General features: G+C 35.6%; 1 protein-coding gene across 8 annotated transcripts in view; it reads right to left on the minus strand.

Annotated features, from left to right (window-relative positions):
• Nucleotides 1–23,090, minus strand: part of MAGI2 (membrane associated guanylate kinase, WW and PDZ domain containing 2) — a 1,359,941-nt gene that overhangs the window by 574,562 nt on the left and 762,289 nt on the right. For all 8 annotated transcript variants that reach the window (XM_059170944.1, XM_059170942.1, XM_059170943.1 and 5 more), the window contains one exon: nt 18,805–18,924. In XM_059170944.1, coding sequence (XP_059026927.1) covers nt 18,805–18,924 — 120 coding nt within the window. The remainder of the gene's footprint in view (nt 1–18,804; nt 18,925–23,090) is intronic.

Below are 23,090 nucleotides of genomic sequence, written 5' to 3' on the forward strand. Positions count from 1 at the left end.
TTGTTGCAAATGGCAAGATTTCATTTTTTTTTTTAAGATTTTATTTATTTATTTATTTGTCAGAGAGAGAGAGAGTGAGCGAGAGCGAGCATAGGCAGACAGAGTGGAAGGCAGAGTCAGAGGGAGAAGCAGGCTCCCTGCGGAGCAAAGAGCCCGATGTGGGACTCGATCCCAGAACGCTGGGATCATGACCTGAGCCGAAGGCAGCTGCTTAACCAACTGAGCCACCCAGGCGTCCCAAGATTTCATTATTTTTTATGGCTGAATAGTATTCCATTGTATATACTGTTGACCCTTGAACAACATGGATTTGACTGCACAGGCCCACTTACATGTGGATATTTTTCCAGGAATATATTGGAAAAATTTTTGGAGGTTGTAGAAATTTGAAAAAACTCTCAGATGAACTGTGTCACCTAGAAAAGTCAAATCAAGAAAAAATTACCTCTCTCTCATAATTGGAGAAACTGGGTATGAATCTATCATCACATAAAAATATTTCTAATACTCTATTATAAATATGATAGTGATACTGTGTGCCATAAAAATTTTACAATCATTCACTCATTAATATATATGCTAGGCTACTGTGAAGCATTCCAATAGATTACACTAGGCTACCATAAAGCAATCATATTGCTGCTTCTTTGTTATCAATGCATGAAGCATTTTACCTGGAAATAAATGTGATTTTTTTCACATTATTATTTTTTTATTTTTGATATCTAGTGCTAGTACTACAAAGTGTTTTGTATTAAGTAAGACAATACTGATATAGGTACTGACAATTCATCTTATAAACAGATGACATAAATTTATAGTATTGGTAAATATAGTACAGTACTGTAAATTTTTCCTCTTTCTTGTGACTTTTTTTTAAAGATTTTATTTATTTACTTGACAGAGAGAGAGATACAGTGAGAGATAGAACACAAGCAGAGGGAGTAGGAGAGGGAGAAGTAGGCTCCCTGCTAAGCACAGAGCTCAATGCTGGGCTCGAGCCCAGGACCCTGGGATCATGATCTGAGCTGAAGGCACATGCCAAAGTCTGAGCCACCCAGGCACCCTTCCTTATGACATTGTTCAAGGGTCAACTGTATATACCACAATTTCCTTAGCCATTCATCCACCCATAGACATTTAGTTGTTTCTGTATCTTGGCTGCTATAAATAATCCTGCAGTAAACATGGGGGTGAATGTATTTGAGTTGGTGTTTTCATTTTCTTCAGATAAATACCTAGTTGGGGAACTGCTGGATAATATGGTAATTCCAATTTTTTGAGGAACCTCCATACTGTTTTCCACAGTGGCTTCAGTTCCACAAACAGTGCACAAGGGTTCCCTTTTCTCCACATCCTTGGCAAAATTTGCTATTTCTTGTCCTTTTGTTAATAGCCATTCTATTTCATTGGGAAGGTTCATCTCACTGTGGTTTTAATTTGCATTTCCCTGATGACTAGCGATGTTGAACATCTTCTCACGCACCAGTTGATCGGCTGTATGTCTTCTTTGGGAAAATGTCCTTTCAGATTTTTTACTTACTTTTAAACAGGATTATTATTTTAATTATTTGCTATTGAGTTGTTCCTTTGCTTTGCAGGAGTTTTTTGTTTGATATAATCCCATTTATTTTTGTTCTGGTTGCCTGGCTTTTGGTGTCATAACCATGAAACCATTGTGAAGACCAATGTCATGAAGATTTCCCTCTATGGTTTTTTCTAATAATTTTGTGGTTTCAGGTTTTATTTTTAAGTATTTAATCTATTTTATTTTTATGTATGTTATAAATTAATGATCCCATTTTATTCTTTTGCATATGGATATCCAATTTTCCCAGCACCATTTGTTGAAGAAACTATTCTCTTCCCATTATATATTCTTGGTATCCTTGTTGAACATCAGTTGACTGTACATGTGTAGACATACTTCCAGACTCTATTCAGTTCCATTGGTCTACATGCTTTCATTATGCCTCTACCATAGCATTTAATAATATTAAAACCTCCAATCCATGAATATGGGCTATCTTTCCATTTATCTGTGTCTTCTTTAAATTTTTACCATTAATGTTTTGAAATTCTCAGTATACAAATATTTACTTTCTTACTTAAGTTTATCTTAAGTATTTTATTCTTTTTGGTACTATTGTAAATGGAATTATTTCCCTAATTTCCTTTCAGATAGTTTGTTGTTGGTATAAAAAAAACACACAACTGTTTTCTTTTTTAATTTTGTGTCCTATGACTTTACTGAATTCATTTACTACTTCTAATGAGCTTTTTGTTTTTATGGAGATTTCAGCATTTCTTATATAGAAGAACATGTTTTGTCTCCAAATAGGGACAATTTTACTACTTCATTTTCATTTGGATGCCTAGCCTTTTTATTTCTTAGGCTCAACATAGATACCAGTCTACTAGGTCTCCCAAACTGCAGAGAACACAAATTAAGATCTTCTCTTGATCTGAGGTCATGCAGGTTAATTATTCTATGCCAGCTGCTTGCCACTTGCTGGGTTTGGGATTCAGTTTCCTTTACTTTCCTGGGCTTCAGTGTCATCTACATAATGAGAATAATAATGATAGGACATCTACTTTATAGGTTTTTTATGAAGAATAAATGATATCTTCATTTATATCTGAGGAGATTAAATGATTACATCTACTTAATTCTACATCTTTGAATAGAGTCTAAGATACAGCAAAGGTTTCTTATTGCTATTTTCATCATATTACTATTGTCATTATTAATGGCTATTATATCTTAGTGTCTCACTTAAAATTTCTAATTTAACATAATTTAATTCCTGGTACAACTATGTTGACTTACATAATAAAATACTTCTTGTGTGGTTAGAGGGATGCTAGGCACTTAAGTTATGCAAAGAGAAATTTAAGAAATATTGTTTTAAATCACTGTAGGCATGATACTGTATGATACTGGTCTTGAGGACATAACCACTTTTTGTCTTTATTATCAAATCTGGTCTCTCCTTTCTGGTTTACTTTGAGGGAGAACAAACTGACATGGTCAGGTTTCTAGCAGCAGAGTCTAATGACTAGTCAGTAAAGACTTGGTTGTCTGGACAGAATACCAGTACTATACAATGTAGGCTGTAAGAACTCTTAAAGGGCATCCAGCTCCATCACTTGACTTTCACAATATACAATGGAGGCCTGCAGGGTTGAATGTTAGTGTTGCTTTCAAACATGTGCTCCAAAAACACTGGTTCTGGGGATATCTTAATAGAGCTCCATGACAATTAGTTCCATAGTCTAGCAGGTCTGAAAGGGTCAGAAATACAAATTCAAACAGGTTTCTTTACTATAGGACTTCTCAAAACTTTAAAATACAAATTTGTAATATAAATCTTTCAAGGATGATATGGTGGCAGTATTCTATATTTTCCAAACTTGTTTGACCTCAGACTATTTCTTCCCTCTTTGAGAGTGGGAGTAGAATTTCACTGTCCTGTGTTCTTCTAAGTACACATTAGTAAACATATGGTTTAGAATGATGGGATATTATGGTAGAAGTAGCCTGAAAGTCACAAAGGCACAACTAGAAGAGCGGAGACTCAGAGCCAGTCATCCAGTTATGGAAAAGAAAATAAGCAAAACTGACCTTGCATTGACTGAATACTTTTCCAATGGGAAAATGTTATTCCAAGCACAAATTCTGTGTCAAAAAATGTTGGAAGCAATCTCAAATTTGTCACTTACTACCTGAGAGCCCTCCTACAATTTTCTAACCATCTTTGAACTTCAGATTCCTCCTCCATGAAAAGGATTAAAATAATACTTTCATTAAAGAAGCACTATAAAATTATTGTGTGCGCAAAGCACAGTACCCAGTGTATTAGTCAGGGTTCTCCAGAAAAACAGAATAGGCTATTCAGGTCTGAGAATTAGGAGCACCAAGGGGTAGGAGATCAATGTCCCAGCTCAGTATGGCCGACAGCATATTCAATCATGCTCAAACGTTTTGTTCTACTTAGGCTTTAAACAGACTGGGTGATACCCACACATTTTTGAGAAGGCCATCTGCTTGACTTTGTTCACCAATTCAAATGCTCATCTCTTCTAGAAACACCCTCTCAGACACGCACAGAAACAATTTTTAACCAGATATCTGGACAACCCATGGCCCAATCATGTTGACACATAAGATTAACCATCACATCTAGTATTATTTTTGATGTTTTGATGTTGTAGTTATTTCGGTCCAAATATTTATCCATGAATCCCCTCGAGAACAGCACTGCCAAGAGAGCTCTTAGCCCAGGTTCGACAACCCCAGCAACTATTTACCAATGCATTTGGTTTATTATTTTATTAGCCCTGGATATTAGAAAGCATTTCTTTATATCAAGTCACAATCTTTGTCTCTTTATCTATTGCTTGTCTAGTTCCATTCCTTAAGGTCACTCAGAACAAGTCTCATTTCTCTATCATGTGCAACTCATCAGTCATTTAAATAAGGTGCTCATGTTCTCCTACTGCTGCCTTTTCAGTACAGGTTCGAAACCAAGTTTGTCCAGATTCAAGACTGGCATTTGCCCTTGCAATTCCTAGGCTTCATTTGTATACTTGGACAAATATCTCTGGTTTCTCTGGGTCACAGTGCATCCCTATCAATTCTTTATTTCCTGGAGCACTGCAGTCCTTCACTGGCTATCTTCTGCATTCTAACATATTTTTAGAACTTGTTTTTGGCTGCAAATGAGGACAGATTCTATTTCTTTCTTTCTTTCTTTCTTTTTTTTTTTTTTTTGAAATTTTTAACTTAAATTTAATTTACTAAACATATACTGTATTATTAGTTTCAGGGTAGAACTTAGTGATTCATGAGTTGCATATAACACGCAGTGCTCAATACATTAGTGACCTCTTAATGCCCATCACAAAATTACCCCATCCCCCACATACTTCCCCTCTAGCAGCCCTGTTTGTTTTCTATAGTTAAGAATCTATTTTGGTTTGCCCCCCTCTCAGTTTTCACCTTATTTTATTTTCCTTTTCCTTTCTCTATGTTCATCTGTTTTGTTTCTTAAATTCCACGTATAAGTAAAATCATATGGTATCTGTCTCTCTGACTCACTCATACACTTAGCATAATACTCTCTAGTCCATCAATGTCACTACAAATAGCAAGATTTCATTCTTTTTTATGGCTAAGGAATATTGCATTGTATATGTATGTACCACATCTTCTTTATCTATTCATCAATCAATGGACACTTGGGCTATTTCCATAATTGGCTATTTTAGATAATGCTGCTATAAATATTGGGATGGGGCATCTGGGTGGGTCAGTAGATTAAGTCATCTTCCTGGGCTTAAGTCGTGATCTCAGGTTTCTGAGACTGAGCTCCTTGAGAGTCTGGCTCCCTGCTCAGCGGAGAGTCTGCTTCTCACTCTCTCTCTGCCCCTCCCCCCTGCTCCTGCTCTTACTCTGTCCCTCAAATAAATAATAAAATCTTAAAAACAAATCGTGATGCATGTATTTCTTTGAATCAGTATTTTTGTATTCTTTGGGTAAATACTTAGTAGTGCAATTGCTAGGTCACAGGATAGCTCTATTTCTGAAGAACCTCCATACTGTTTTCCAGGGTGGCTGCCCAGCGTGCATTCCACCAACAGTTGTAGGAGGGTTCCCCTTTCTCTGCATCCTTGCCAACATCCGTTGTTTCTTCTGTTGTTAATTTTAGCCAATCTGACCAGTGTCAGGTGGTATCTCACCGTGGCTATGATTTTTATTTCCCTGATGCGGAGTGATGTTGAGCTTCTTTTCATGTGTCTGTTGGCCATTTGTATGTCTCCTTTGGAGAAGTATCAGTTATCTCTTCTGCCCATTTCTTGAATGGATTATATTTTTGGGGGGTGTTGAGTTTGATAAATTCTTTATAGGTTTTAGCTCTTTATCTCATATGTCATTTGTGAATATCTTCTCCCAATCCATACGTTCCCTTTTAGGTTTGTTGATTGCTTCCTTTGCTGTGCAAAAGCTTTTTATCCTGATGAAGTCCCAATAGTTCATTTTTGCTTTCCTCCACACAGATACTGTTTCAATAAATGTGATGGACATAAGGATATGGTTTAGTTGACATCAAAGAGGTCAGAACTTTTCTAGAATACAGCGAGTAGCCTGGGATGCAAACAACTCCATCAAACAATTACCCAGCTCTTAAGATTGCAGTATTGTAGCTCTCTGAAAACTGCAGTATTATAACACTATTTAATTCCTTCAAGCACACTGCCAACAATTCTTGTACTTGAAAGTGGATTGCTAGCACAAAAAAATTTCAAATGACTGTTCTACAAGTTGAAATGACTGTGCCTTGGCAAGGCCTGTCAAAGTCCATTCTCTAACAACTTGGCTGTTCCCTCCCCCTAGCAGCGTCTCTTCCTTACTTAAATTCTAGTTTTGCAATATTGTGTCTCAATATTTTCATGCTCATATTTAATGCATTTTGTTACCTTTGACAGACCTTGATCAATATTTCGCTATTTTGAGGCATGATCTACTTTCATTCACTCTTGGGAATATAGCTTTACTTTCCTATATGTTTCTATTATTTCTCTTGTTTCTATAAAATAGATGCCATGAGGAAGCATTTTTTTCATGAATACAGGAAGTATGCAAATTTTAAATGAAACATGGAAAGCAAAAACACTTTTCAAGTAATTGGAAACCCATGTTGGAAGAATGTAATAATTCCATTAAATAATATTTCTGAGTCTAATTGTGTAACAGGAAGTTACAGGAGTCTATCAAGAAGCAAGTGTGGTCTCAAATTGTATATAATAGAATTAAATCTATGAAAATTGTAAGGATACCCAGAATAGAAAATAATAGGCAATAAGAATATAGAGGATGTGATTAACCAAAATGAGAATGAATGTTTACAGGGGATGGTTTCAAAATGAAGTGAAATTTCAAATTAAAGAATAAAATAAGAAATAAAAAGAATTGAAAATAAAGTCATGTCTGTGTTATTAATATCTTTATATACTCAGAAGATTATTTTTATCCCCTTCCCCAATAGCCTCCTAATTACTACTAAGAAGGGTTGCCTAGATAAAAGGATGAGATTTTGGAGAGTAAAGACCAATAAAGAAGAAAATGTTATATATTTTTATCCTCATGGATAATAATTTGATTTTTTAAATGATAAAGAGAAAAGGAGGTAAAGTATTAACTGAAATTATTAGTTCCATTCAGCAAATATCAAGTAAGTAAACCCATTTGACAAGAGAGCATTTACCAATATACCATTTGGGTTACTGAATTAAATAGAAAAAGTGGTGAATCAGGGTAAATTACATCAGTTTTTAGGCATAAAACATGCCAAACCACACAACTTATTTTGAACAAAACACCCATATTTATGCATATTTCTAGGGCAGTGTTGTTTCTTATGCAGCACAGAGAAATTTTAAATAAATTTCTGCTGTATTCACCAAGCCATTGTCTTATGGGAACATTTGTGAATATCATCTCCATTCCTCACATTGCTGTTACCTATAGCTTACTAGTTTAAAAAATATATATATTGAAATATAAGAGCAAAAACAAAGGAATAAGACCAAATGAAGCATAAAATGTAGCATATCCCAACAGGGGAAGATTTTTAGAATATAAAGTAGGAATTTGGTAGGAATATAAGATACCAATTTTCAGAAGAAAGCAAAGGATAAACAAAGTACGAATAAAGAAAGCAAATAATCAGTGAGATTTGGGTAGAAACAAAACACTTGACTTATAAATTAAAAAATCTAAGTAATAGTCCATTGTATATATACACCACATCTTCTTTATCCATTCATCAGTTGAAGGACACTAGGGCTGTTTCCATAATTAGGCTATACCAGACAACGCTGCTATACATATGGGAGTACGTATATTACTCAGACATAAAAAAGAATGAAATCTTACCATTTACAATGACAGGGATGGGAGCCAGAGAGTATTATGCTAAACGAAATAGGTCAATCAGGGAAAGACAAACACCATATAATTTCACTCATATGTAGAATTTAAGAAACAAAACAAATGAACAAAGCAGGGGAAAGAGGGCAGCAAACCAAGAAATAGACTCTTAACTGTAGAGAGCAAACTGACGGTTACCAGAGGGGAGGTCGGTGGGAGGCTGGGTGAAATAGGGGATGGGGAGTAAGGAAGGCACCTGCGATGAGCGGTGGATATTGTACGGAAGTGTTAGATCACTGTATTGTACAGCTGAAACTATTAGTACCTGGTATGCTAACTAACTGGAATTTAGAAAAAATCTTAAAAAAAATAAAAATGTAAATAAAGGAAAAATATGAATTGTGATAAAATGAAAATATGACAGGAGCTAAATAACTGAAAAGAAAACAAACAAGAAGATTACTAAAAAGAGGTTAGTGCAAAGACAGGACTATTAATATAAAGGAAAAGTGTGATACTGTGATGGGCGGAGAAAATGTTCCAGTATAAAATACCTTTAACTTCTGATTAATATGCTTTGCTTCAAAGATGAGTATATGTAACAATCTGAATGTCAGCTTTTCATGAAAACAAACCAAGGTAATGATATAATATTTCCTTCTCAACTGGGGCTTTGAGAAAGTAGCCTGTACCTATCACTCCTCAAGATCCTTGGCAGAAAGGTGGCGGTCTCAGAAAGTAAGAAAAAGTCAACATACTGTTACACTAAGACCTAAAAAAAAAATGGATGAACTTGAACATTTGCATTTTATTAATACATTAATTTTAACAGTTTGGTAATACACCAGTAGTGTTATAGATCTATTTTAAGTCTAGCATATTCATTAGGTGCTTTGCAAATATACAATGTATAGGATTTCTGACTTAAAAAAAAAATGACAAACATTACCAAGGCAAAGGAATATGTAGTTTCTAATTTCATTATAATTGGAAACTATCTAATCATTTTTCTTAAGTATATTCATATATACTTAAAATGTTTTGGGACATAAGAATATGATGTATTTACATTTATAGAATGTGTTTATAAATTATTGAGACAATTTGATTAAGAGTTAATTTGAATATAACTTTGAATACATATAATTTGTTTCCAGTCAGAAAATAGCTAAAATATTTCATCTCGTTTCCTTGGCATTTTCAGGGGGACTGTGGTATTCTCTTTAGGTGAATATTCTAGCCTTTTCCTTCAGAAGTTCAAACTTGTAAATTTTAATCACCTTTGAAGGAAATCTTCCTCAAATATTACTTTTCTGCATATGACTTAACCTTTTCTGGATAGCTCGGGGTCATTATTAGGAAAATCAATAGCTCTGCTGGGTTGCAATATTCTGCTGTCCTCTGGGAGACTGATGAGTGCTTCCCCTATAACAAACGACCCTAGATGACACTGTTTTTTAATTTCTTCTGTACACTTTTTGTACTTTTCCCCTGTCCTCAATCACTGTCAGGCTGTCAGTGTGTCGGCCTTCAGGAGTCTCCAACCCCACTTCTCTCTCCCTTACATAAATCATTGCATGCACCCTCTCCTAATTTGCTGCTACATTTTATTGTAAATGAGACTTAAAAATTTGATTTCCATTAATTCTCTAAGAATAAAAGAATAATAAAGAAACTCGTGCTCTGGAGGATAGAGGAGAAGAGAGTGGTTAACATCAGCAAACTTGCAAATACTATTTGAAAATGAGTGTTCCTGAACATCCTTGAAGGTAGAAATGATAGGAAGCACCCTTGTTGCAACAAGTTAGACTTCAAGTGTAATAATGCTTGCTTCCTCTCTAGTGAAACCACATAGCTGCATCAGATTTTTTTTTTCCTCTGGAAGTTTAATGGAGACCTCAGAGAACCAGAGTAGAAATTGGAAGTTTCTAATCCTCTTGGAAATCATCCCGAGGGACCTGACCTGGAGAAATCTTTCTGTGCTTACGGACCAGCCCTGAGGGAACGGATGCCCTTGGGAAACAGCACTCTTCAATACCAGGTCACAGTGTCAGAGGGCGGGGTTTTCTAGCCAAGTGCATGCTTGTTGAGTAACATTCTTACGTATGAAAGGAAAGTGTGGGGATGGGGAGAAAGAAAACTCATTGGAAAATTTTAAATTAACTCTTTTTCTTTGATTTACCCATCATCATAAGATTCATCTCAGTTTGAGCTTCCTATATATTGACTCCTTATGTTGTGTTCAGTGTTTGGGTTAGCATCAGTATTCCAATTTAAATTATGAATTTTTCATATTTATCACTTAGTCCATTAACTATTTGGTGAAAGAAATAAAACTTTCACACATTATAAGAAAATTTAAAGCCATTCTCATGTAAAATGAAAGAAAGAGAAGGATGAGGCAGGAGTAGAAATCTTATCAGCAGTGTAGAATTAATAATGGAATAAAATTTGATTTCCATTAATTCTCTAAGAATAAAAGAATAATAAAGAAACCCGTGCTCCCTTATAGTTTATTGAAAGCCAGCCAGAAAATGTTAGTGAAATGTTATATATTCCAAGCACCATATGTCCACGTTAATTAAAATGCCTTTACATTTCTTTAGTGAGAGAACACACATATTAATTCCTTTGTTTTAAAATAACTTTCTGAATTTGCATATTTTCTAATACAACCTAGCATCTTTTTCTCTCTCCAAAGGTATGGCCTCATTACTTCTAGCCTCCAACTCTTCACTGACTTTCCGTACTGAAGGTAGTGAAATCAAGAAAGTCTTTGTAATACTTACGGAAAAAAAAAAATAAAAAAGAACATGAACAAGACAAGGATTATACAAAAGGGCATAAGTCCAAGAAGTATTGAGGTAAGTACAATTAACAGAACTTGAGTGGAGAAGGGTTTTATTAGGAGATACAGTTTTGTTGGCCAAGTCTATAGGTTTTGATTTTGAGTGATTTGACAAATCACTCATTACTGTAGTGAAAAAGCCAAACTATGAGGAATGACCATAGCAAGGTAAGAACTATATTTTGGAGACAGTGTTATAGTTTGTAGGGTACTGACAGACAAACAGGTATGGGAACTCAGAATAGGGATTCACAAGGTTAATCATGAGAATTAAGACAAAAATGAAATTAGTACAATTATCATACAAGCTTAATCTAGTGCAAGATTCTGAGGTCAAATTGGTGCTGCAACTCCATACTATTGACCTAGAACATTTTGAATTAGGAAGTCGATGTGTCCTAGGGTCTCAGGCCCCGCTCTATTTCTATGTGAGAAAAAGGGTTTCCATTGCTGAGTTTGAGGAAAGAATCTAGGCATCCATTCATTTATTCAACTCATATTCACTGAGTGCTTCCTCAGTGCCAGAGGCCACCCTAAACTTAAGAATTAGCAGTGATCCAAATAAATTTTCTGACCTTAAGTTTACATTCAAGTGGCTTGGATACTGACAATAACCAAATAGACAAATAAGATACAAGCTATAATTTCAGTTATATAGTAACTACAAATCAGAGGAAGGGGTAGGAGAATGTTGGCAGGTATAATTTTAGATTTGGTTGTCAGGTAAGAGTTTCCTGAAGACTTCTAAATGAAAATCTTAAAGTGAGAAAATGAAATATGTAGTTATTTGTAAAACAAGTAGCCCTGGAGAATAAAATGACAAATTCAAGATCCCAGATGGGTAGAAATGTGTTTGTTCTGTTCAAAGAACAGAAGGGAGGCCAGCATAGCTAATATAAATAGGCTGAAGACAGTATAAGTCAAACTCTCCATTTTATTATAATTAATAATTAATATCGATCTGTGTTTTTAACTGGTCTTTTAAAATTCACATTTGTAGGTCTTTAGAACTTGCTTTCATGAAAACAGTCTCATGTATGTTAATCATTTATCCTAATTTTATCTGGTTGTTACAAATACAACCTATAACAGATCTAAGAGAGCTAATGATTACATAAGGAAGGACAGACTGTATTACCATATTAAATTTTAATCTAGTGTATGAATGATTTCCTGTAATTTTCAGAGGTTCTTTTATTTTTATTTTTTTAATTGCCAGAGTTTCTAAGCCTCAACAAGGAAGAGCTTTCATGTGGTGTGACTCCTCTATAACATGATTCCTTTTTTTTAAAGACAGAGCAGTAGTGTTCTTTCTCCTGAGAGAAAGAACATCCATGGTCAATCAGATTCTAGACTCTTCTGTTCTTAAGAGCAGGACTATAAAAGATATAAGAAAGACTGTCTCAAGAAGTTTTACTTTTCAGATCTGAAATTCAAATACAAAACTGACTTTTGTAAAGAAGGATGTTAGTTTATAGTTTTCAAGTCATTAGTCTGTAAAATAAAATGAAGTCTCTGAAAAAAACTTTGGAAGGGGACATTCAGACAGCACTGAAAATAACTGAGGCAAGTAAAACATCTCTTTCAAAATGTCTGTATGTCTAATCTAACACTAATGGCAAGAGTCGTTGGTCGTCACTATGTTGATGTTATTTCAGAAACAGATGCTCTCATGTAGAAGACCACAGTAATCAAAGTGACCAAAACTCCTGTGTGTCTCCTATGAAATGAGTCAATTTAAAGTAAGACAACTCAGAGCATCTGAAAATATCCATCCCATCAGGAAAGGGAAATAGGTCTGCATGTTGAAGCAGTGGAAATACCAGCAAAATTTTTGAAGTCATGCATTTTTTTTCTTCCCATGAAATGAGGGGCATTACATTCTTTTCAGGTGAAGTCTTAATTTGTTTCAGAAAAAAACAACAACAACAACAAAAAACTACAGGGGATATATACAGGAGTTAGAAAATCATTGTGATTAAAGACATGACCTTGAAGGAAATTAATTAAATCTTGACTATCACGGTTTTGGAAACCTAGACTTTACCTATTATTACCATTATGGGTTGTGAGAGAGCTGAAGTGAGTCCTATGCCCATGAATATTGCCTTTATTTTAATGACATGCTCCAAAAACGCAGTTCCTATTCCTTTTAACTACAACTGAACAAAAATTTATAGAGCTATAGTAAATTGGTTAATGTTGTACTTTTGGTAATAACAAGCAAGTCATTTCATGTTCCCTGACTTTAGTCTTTAAGTTATAATTTATATGATAGTAATAGTATTAAATTAGTTAATTAATTGCTTGATTTGTTTCTTCTAGTTTCTTTAGGGAGAAAAATACTTAGAAATAGGCATTTGCATTACATATTTTGGAAAAAGCTGAATTTACAAAAGGTCCCAAACCAAAAGGATATTCTGTCAATTTTAAAGCACAATAATATGTCTAGCTTTGTGCCTTACACAAGAGCAAAGCAGCATGCAAAAAATCATACACCCTCTGTCAACAGCTCTAAATACAGATGGAATCACTTACAGAAAAAAGGAAAGAAAAAAAAAAAAAACCTGGCATTATAAGATCCCAAAGGGGTGTAAAACTTCACTAATGTGTTTTCCTCTACTGGTCAAATAAAGATTTAATGAGCTTTATGTGTAAATGTTTAGTGTTCCTAAAATGAACACCCAAATGTATGGCTTAGAACCTTCCACCGTAGGAATACTGCCAAAAGAGAGAAAAAGTAGCAAGAATCAAAATAAAAACATGTTATAATCTGTATATATAACAACAACTGGCCCCCTTTAACTGCAAGCTCTAAGAATCTACTGTTGTTACAGAGGTTATAATTTACATGGTAAAAATTTTCTCGTGTAATAGAGTGTAAGGGAAGAAGAAAAACAATGACATTTTATCTCATTTTGGTCTCCTGGAATGACAACAATCTTAGCATTAATTTAAGCACTGATCTGCCCTTCAGGAAATATTATTTACATTTCAGTGGGTAGAAACTTGGATTGTTAGAAGAACAGTATTTCTCAATACTATTTATAGTACCAGTAATGAGTTTTCTTTGGTTTCAGTATCCCTTTATCACCCAATGTTATCTTGATTGAAAACAGAAATTCTCATTTCAATAATAAATGTATCAAGGCTATGATTTTTTAAAAAAGTTGATACTGATTTTAGTAAAATGAAATGGATTTATGTAAAATTTGTTGTTTCTCTTTTCTCATCATGAACTGCTTAAGTTATTTTCACAGAAAATTATTTGTACTTAGTAATTTTTTTTAAAGACTTTTTATTTGCCCATTTGAGAGAGAGAGAGGGAGTACATGCCTGCAAAAGCATAAGCGGGTTGGTTGAGGGAGAGAGAGAGGGGCAGAAGGAAAGGAAGAAACAGACTTTCCCCTGAGCAGGAAACCTAATGCAGGGCTCGATCCCAGATCCCCAGGATCATGGCTGGAGCCAAAGGCAGATGCTTAACAGGCTGAGCCACCCAGGCACCAGGTACTTAACATTTTTTTTTTTACAGGATTTTATGTGCCATACCAGGAAGGACCATACTTTTATGCACAGAAGTGAACATATTGACTTTCATAATCCCTGTTATGAGGGATTATGAAGGTAAAGGTGTTTAAAAAAGGAAAAGGTGTGCTGTTTGCAGTAGGCTCAAGTCCATGTATGTTAGATCTATGTCTATGAAAAACCAGAGAATTGAAGTGATGGTGAGTTGTCATACTTGTACTATATTCTGTTAGATGCCCAAATAATTTGCTGGTCTTGACTTAGTCTTCTTAAAAACTGGGGCAATATTACAATTGAGGTTATGTTTATGTAAAGGAAACACTGAAGTTTAGGATCAGTGGCTTCTTCAACAGATAGAAAAATAGTCTTGTTTCCACTTAAAGCACAATAGCAAAATACGGTAATTGATGATACGACAGAAGTACTGTTCTGGAACATGACTGTGGATAATCTCAGTAGATGAGTTAATGAAATGAGATTCCAGGCACAGCTCAGGAGACATGGGGTTAGTTAATAATGACATTCAGAACAAAGTTTGAGGCAGACAACTAGTGCAAATGGTCAGTGACACCATGAATGCAACATTGCAGACAACTGGAGGAAGGAGGTCAGGCAGGATTCATGGGTAATTCAGCACTGCGGACAGTTCCCCCAAAGAAAGGGCTTCCTTCCAGGCACTTAGAGTACTTCTTTAGATTGCCAGATCAACTTACTTATTTCTACCTCTTGGTGTCTCACTTATACCTACATGTGATCTTAATCCTAAAGGAATTATTTGCAGTTAACAGAGCTCTGTGGTCTGTGTTCCACATGAAGCCTACTCCTTCAGTCCTGACATAAAGGTTCATATTGTCTGTTACTTGATTTTATGTCAGGCTCACCACTGGGCTTTGTTCTATTAACTTAATTTTAAACTTGAGTCGATATGAAAGGGTAAGGATGGGATCATTCAAGTCATGAAAAAAGAGGCTGTTTACCAAGACCTGATGATCCCACAGAACCAAGACCTTTGGGCTATTTGCATGCAAAGGCATTTAGCAGCTATACATAGCTGACTGAAATGAGACTTAGGAGTTGGGCCTGCAGAGAAAAGACTTCAAGAATCTGCTAAAATGCTGCCTGGGATCATGTGGCATGACTGTAGATAGTAACTCAAGCATGCTAAGGCCTTCCTTGCAGCCTCAGGTAAGTAAAAGAATTGTTCTTTTGGAGCAAGTAATTGGAACCAATTTCTAAGAGGTGGATCTACAATTTAGGACAGTCCATCTTGTTTCCAGTCAATGGACAAACTCCATCATACCTACATCTATTCACCAAGATTAAAATTATTTACTGACAATGAGACAAAAATACATACATATGAGAAAAACTTAAAAGAATATATTCTTCCTCATAATTACTTTTCAGGTAGGTATTTCTTGTTTGAAACTGGTTAGTGGGGATGAATACTGTAAGACTGGTTTTTCTCAATGATGGGCATCTTAACTAAACATTTTATAGAGAACTTCCTTGATCTTTGTTAATAATAATAATAATAATAATAAAAGAATGGGTTCCCAGTTCCTGACAAGAAATGTACAAGTTGCTAAGTATTTATGAGAAAGAAGCAGCAGGGGGTATCTCCCTACCTCCAACTGCATTAGTAGTCTTGATGTTCTGGTTTGTGGGCTTGACTCAGTCTTAAGGACCCAACATAGTTAATAGGTCTATAACCTTAACACCGAGAGTAACCCAATTTTCTATTTTCTTCAGTGGACTTGCAGATATCAAAGATGGATTTTTTAGTCTGGCTGAGGGCTTTAGAGTACTGGTAAGGTATGAGAATGTTCTAGCAAGGAGGAGGGAAGGGAATAATCGCCCAAACACTGCAGAAGGAGGAAAATTTAACATAGAAAAATGGGGACTTTACTGAAGAAACCACATGAGATGCAGATATCCTGAAAGTTTGACAAATATAAAAGCTCTCAGGTCTTTCTTTGTTTAGGTGAGTAGCACATGATTGTTATTCTATATATTCTGAAAGTGTCAACTGCAGAAGAGGCATTTCTCAGGTTTCCTTGATAAATAACACACTAAGTGGTAACCCTGAGCCTAGAGCTCATGATTAATCCTGAAGGAATAACAGTGATTTTTATTACAATGTCAATTCTACTGGTCCTCAGCTTTAACTACAGAAAAATCCAAAGATCCTGAGATTTGAGAATGCTTGCTAGTTTTTCTTCCTAGATAGTTAGGTGACCTGAAAAAGGAGTATCTTATTCATCCAACTACACCTTGTGTATTTGCAAACAATGGTATTGATTCCCTAAAGTTATATATACAAATCAGCCTTATTAGTCAATGATCAGTTCTATGTACAAGGAGGCAATTAACAAGCTGGCACCAAACCGTATAAAACCAAACTCTCAACACTGGAAAGATGCCTAAAGTAGATTCAGGACAACCCTCCCTGGTTCACAAAACGTGTCTACATTTGAATGGTTTCAGGACACCTACCTCAAAATTTAACTGGAACCTAAAATTTAAGTAAGACTTTATTTTTAAATATTGCTATTAAATTTCATGACATCTGATTTATCATGAAATTAGTGGAAATTTAACATGAATATTTGGTTTCATTTTTTCACCTTCTAGACAACACAGTCTTTATTTTTAAAAACAAAAAGAAAAGGTCATAATGTTAATCATACTACTCTTAGAATGCTCCTGTATGTTAAGCCACTTGGTTTTTTGTTACACAAATATAATATTTAAGTAAAATACAATGCATTATTATTGCAGACATGCAAACTAGTGAATGCCACTAAATAATGTCACGAAGCCTACAGGAAAATATGCTACAAAATTTATTGTTTATAAACTCTGACTTCTTTGATATAAGTATTTTCTATGAGTTATACAGGTAGTTATTTTTTACATAGTGTAAGGCAGCTTATATGACCAACACAGCCTTTGTATTTAAAATATTTTCTCTTTCCTTTTTTTTTTTTTTAAGATTTTTTGTTTATTTTATAGAAAGAGAGAGAGAGCATGAGCAGGTGGAGCAAAGGGGGAGAAAGAAGTAGAGAAGAGAGAAAAATCTCAAGCAGACTCCCCACTGAGCCCCACATGGGGCTCAATCTCATGACCCTGAGATCATGGCCTGAGCTAAGACCAAGAGTTGGACATTAACAAACTGAGCCATTCAGGTGCTCTGTATTCCAAATATTTTCAGTCAACTTCCACTATTATTCATATTTAACAATGTGAACAAGAAACAATACTCGTGTGTAAACCACTTTCTTTTCCTGGGTATTTTTGCCAAATTTCCTGTAAATGTGACAATAAGCAAGTAAATGTCTTAGCCATAAAACAGGCATGTGTCTCAGCCTAAATTACCATAGGAGAGCACTAAGTAAAAGAAGAGATTTTAATACCTCTAACAACATTAAAATATTAAGTTCTCAAATAACTATAGTCCACTGGGCACCCACAAGTAAATGAAGGAGTAAGTGGGGGGCCAAACTGCTAATGAACTCAACTTATTTGCTGATGGTAGACCTCAGGTATTTTACGCACTAAGCAGCAATGTATATATTATTAGTTTTGTTTGTAATATCACTATTAATTATAGTACAGTAAAACTAGATTCATCTCTCAAGTTAATAACAAATATACAAATATAGTTCACACATAGAATAACTGTGAAATTGGAATAAAAAGTCATATCCTTTAGTCATATCATTTTAAAGTTAATGCATACACAGATAATTTCATTAGACATAAACTATATGCCTGTATATGTCACTTAAATGTATAAATGTGATCACATTAACTTGTTACTCATATTTTTCAATGCTACCATTCCCCTTTAACAGCTAATTCTATTGAGGTTCAGACATACTAACTGGGTTACTTAGTATTTATAGTGGCTAAGTAATAAAGCCAGATTTGGAACAGAGAACAGATTCTGGCTCATGTTACAGTGCTCTTTCCACTGACACATACTCCCCACAGTTGAGCTTTTAGTGTCATTTATCGTTCATGTTTGCCTCAGGTGCACGAGGAACCTTCTATTATACCAGCGCTTTGGAGAGCACGCCCAGATCATATTTTCCTAATTCATCATTTTGCACGGGAGGCAAGTGAAAGCCAGTAAAGTGAAGAAACTGAAGAAAACCACACAGAGATAATGACAGAACTAGAACTCAAGCCCTGTGCTCTTTGAAATGCTCCCCATAGATGAAGGTAATTTATTTAGAAGATCACAGCTTAGCCTCAGAATGCCATCCCAAGCCGACTTCAGTGGATATATACATATATGGCAATATCTGAAGAGTAGAGTTAATCCAGAGGTAGCCTAACATTTTTTTGGAAATACTTCCCTGAAATGACATCATTAACGTTCTCACACCAAAAACAGTAGCATATTGGAAATCTGGTGTCCTGATGCATCCCAATCAAAGGAGAAAAATGTGATGGAGCAATGAAATACCATGAGCAGTAGAGCTGTGCTTACCTTCATAAGTCCCACTTTCTAGGAGAGCACCGCTTTTCTCCAATTCCATAAAATCTTCAACGGTGATGAAAATGTAGTCCACTCCAGGGACCTCACCCTCCTTATGTGGCCTTGTGGTGCCTGAATAAGGAAAATTGAAAAACAAAAGAAAGACTCTAAGTGATTTGTTCTGAACTTTAGAAATACCACCACACTTCTGAATATTCAATAACACTTGTTTATACATCCTGCGAGCTGGCAGTTTGCATTTGTCCTTCTGTTTGTTTGGAAACAGAAAATAGCAAGGAGTAAAGATGAAAGTAAGTATACAAAGCATTTTTCTTCATCAAGCTTATAAAGAGTTCATTGCCATGGAATGTGGTTGCATAGATTTTTTTTCCAGTGAAAAATGCAGACCATTGTGCCTTTTTTGAAGGGCGTTTTGAATACTGGGCCAGGAGTCTGCTAGCTCAGGAATTTACATATCTCACTTCTATGAATGAACCTTTATTGTTCTGTAGATTGCCTTGCTATGACATAAAACACAATGGAAAATAGAAATGTTAGCAGCGTGTCGATTTATCTTTATATTTTCAAGATCTGTTCCTTTGTGAGGGTACTTTCGGTTTTCATTTGTTAATTTGCACCAAAAAATAACGTATATTTGATATAAAGGAACACAAAATCTTTATTATTACTTAAAAATCAATTAAATAGTTGGAATTGGTGATCATCATAATTGAGGTACAATTATAACGCTAATAATATTTTCCTTCCTTCCCTCCTGCTTGCCTGCCTGCCTTCTTTCCTTCCTGCCTTCCTGCCTTTAGTTCTGATTGGACTGGGAGGTGACATGCTCCAAGGAGCTGCTTCATGGGTCCACCACTCCTGTTCCCTACAGAATGAATGGAGTCTCTGCAGCCACGGTGACAGAAACATCCACCCAGGGCTCAGTGCGGCTGCACGGGAGAACTCAAGCTTCCAGACCTGCTGTCCAGTTCATGAGGCAGGAATGGAAACAGAGACAAAGCAAAGGCTGTCGGTTTGTTTTCTGGCCCACTTCCTTCCCTGAACATGCCTTAAGTTCTTTTCTTTCCTATGCTGCACAAATAAAACATTTGGTATGATCAGGTTGGAATTTCCATAATGCATATATGCAAATAGTTTACAGAAATACAAAGAGGTCAAATATATAAGCAAGTATTAGTACATTGGCAGGCTTCTTCATATTTAAAATTTCCTCCATATTCTCTGTATACTAAAAAAAATTTCTAAACCCTTCAGTTTAATTTTTAGTCTATGAAATCTTTACGAACTAGGCAATGAAAATAGCCAGTTGATTCTCCTTTTGGTCTATTAGGATCAAATCTGAACTCCAAATGAAAGGCATAAACTCACGTCAGAATATACAATGTGCTAGGGAAATCGATTTTTGATAAAAATGAATAATTTCCATTGAAAACATATTTTGAAAAGATTTGAAGCATTATTTCCTAAAATTAAATTTTATAACCCTTCTATAGAGGTTGCAAAATAATTTTTTTCCATAATCACATTTAATGACTTTCCCCTAAATCTGTTATTTCATTTTGTTTAACTGAGCTACATTTTGCAGTATTTCCTACTGCTTTTATGCTATAAAATATAAACCTCCCACACCTACTATGCATAATGTTGTCAAATTAATGTTTCTATGAGAATCTTAACTTTCAATATCCTGACTTTTATATGCTTAGCCCTTGTGAATTAAAAGCACATTAACATAGTTTTGGCAATCAATTTGTTTTTGTTTATTTAGAACACACTCTAATCATTAAGAAAAATCACATAACAAAGATTCAATTTTCCTTCCTAATTTATCTGCATATTTCAGAAGGGACACCCTTTGATTAATTAACTGCTTGCAGCATGGTAATGCATTCCTAGCACAATGTGAGCACAGGACCACATGCTTGAAGGCAATTTCCAGGTCTGCTTCTTGACTGGAGTTGCTTACCCGTGTTAAACTCTATGTATTTGTGTTTGTGATTTTTAGGGAGACCATCAGTACTCTGCTTCACTGGGGAGGAGCTTTCCATCACTACATTGCACCTGAGGACAATGGGACTGAGCTCTTACATTGGGGATACAGACTTCCAAAGGCTAAATTGCTGTCACGTGTTGCTACGAACCTGTTTGATGCTGGCTGCCTATTTGGACTGGGGGCTCACCTACCTCACTATGGTTCGAAGAATTTCTACACTATAATCCAAAAGCTGCAATTCCCATCTTCGATACCCATCTAATATCCTCTTTTCTCATTCTCTTTTTATTTATAATATAACCTCCAGTCTCTTGATCTCTTCTGATTTCCCTGGGAATACCAAATATGACTTTACTTGCCTCTCTAAATTCTTTTTTTTTTTTTTTAAGATTTTATTTATTTATTTGACGGAGATAGACAGAACAAGAGAGGGAACACAGACAGGGAGAGTGGGAGAGGGAGAAGTAGGCTTCCCCCTAAGCAGGCAGCCTGATGCAGGGCCCGAACCCAGGACCCTAGGCACACGACCTGAGCCGAAGGCAGATGTCTAAAGAATTAGCCACCCAGGCACCCCAGCCTCTCTAAATTCTTAGGGGCCAGAAACAACCTAGAATCTTATCTTTCTTTTGGTTCACCTTCACCATTTCCCAACTCTTAATAAGCCCCCAAGTTCAATATCAGCTATTTCACTCATAGTGAAATAGTTGCTAATAGTTCTGTAGTTGCTACAGAAAACCATGAGCATCACTAACAAAGCACCCTACAAATTCAGGTTATCTAATGTCAGTTTAATACTACTGATGCTTAGTAATCTTTTTATACATCTTCCCTCTCTGTCACAATCCCACCATTTCCTAATATTCAATTGCTTTGACTTTCAGCAGAAGACATTAGATCATTCTCTTTTTGGCAAAGTAAGAGATAATCTGGAGTCAAATTCCCTGAAATTTATTAATTTGTACTTTCCTCTTCTGCATTATCTTCACCCTCAATTGGAATCCTCAATCCATCTTACTAAGAATCTCTTCTCTTCTGCCTTCTCGCAGTTTAGTTGTTTTTTTCCTTTCTTTTACCTCAGAGTTACATATACAGATATTTTTAAGATTCTACCATTCTACAGCCTTCAGTGTTTAAATAAAAGCATACTGTCATCACCGCTCCCCACACTCTTCCATTTACCCAAAGGTAAAGACTTTCAGCTCTTCTAGCAGATTCTTTCACTTTACTTCCATACATTTAAGTACTTTATTTATGATGTCTCTTGTTTTTTCTTTTTCCTTGTATACTTCAGCTATTATTTCCTGACTTACTGGTAGAGCAAATGAGGATTTAGCTCTTTTTTGCTCACACTTCAACACATCACTTTCTCCTTCTTACCTCCTCCCATTCTCCCAATAGAACAAACTTGTGTTTAGATTACTATTTGATGTTTACAATAAAAATACGATGTAAATCTATTTCCAGCTGAAACTTATAATGTACTAATTTTCCTTTCTTGCATAATTTTTGTTTACTTTAGACCTAATGTTTCCATTTCCAATTTTCCATATATTAATAGATAATTTAATTAACTCCCTCCTTGTTGGATAAATTGACTGTCAACATATACAAGCATATGTGATATTTCATCAGGTGTATCCTTTGAAGAAATCACTCCTGGAACCTCTAATCTGCTCCAGTCTGGACTATGTTGTCCAACAACAGAACTGCCATCCTGGGGTCATCCTTCACCACCATCCCGGGAATTCACTCTGCCTCCTCTATGTTGTATGGCTCTCTCTCAGGTCCCATGTCTCTTTTCGTGGTCTATTCCCTTTTTTTTTTTGGCAGAGCACATCTGTCAGAAGCTCTGTATCAAAAGTTACATAGGAACTACATTTTTGAGACTCTGCATGTCTGAAAAAGTTTATTCCATCCTCAAGGTTGGCAAATCTGACTGAGCATATCAGGGAAATACCATAATGAAAGCATATTTTCTCTACCGTGTTCCTCTGTTAATGTCACCACCCTCTTTCTAGCCATGTGTGCTTTGAAACTTTCCCTCAGATAGGTTTAGCTGGAAACAGATTTACATGGTATTATACCATCCTTTGTTCATAAAAGAGGGAAGTGGGGTGACTGGGTGGCTCAGTGGGTTAAGCCTCTGCCTTCAGCTCAGTTCATGATCTGAGCATCCTGGGATTGAGCCCCGCATTGGGCTCTCTGCTCAGCAGGGAGCCTGCTTCCCACCTCTCTTTGCCTGCCTCTCTGCCTACTTGTGATCTCTCTCTGTCAAATAAATAAA

This window comes from Mustela lutreola, chromosome 4 (genome assembly GCF_030435805.1).
Source record: "Mustela lutreola isolate mMusLut2 chromosome 4, mMusLut2.pri, whole genome shotgun sequence".
Classification (NCBI taxonomy): domain Eukaryota; kingdom Metazoa; phylum Chordata; class Mammalia; order Carnivora; family Mustelidae; genus Mustela; species Mustela lutreola.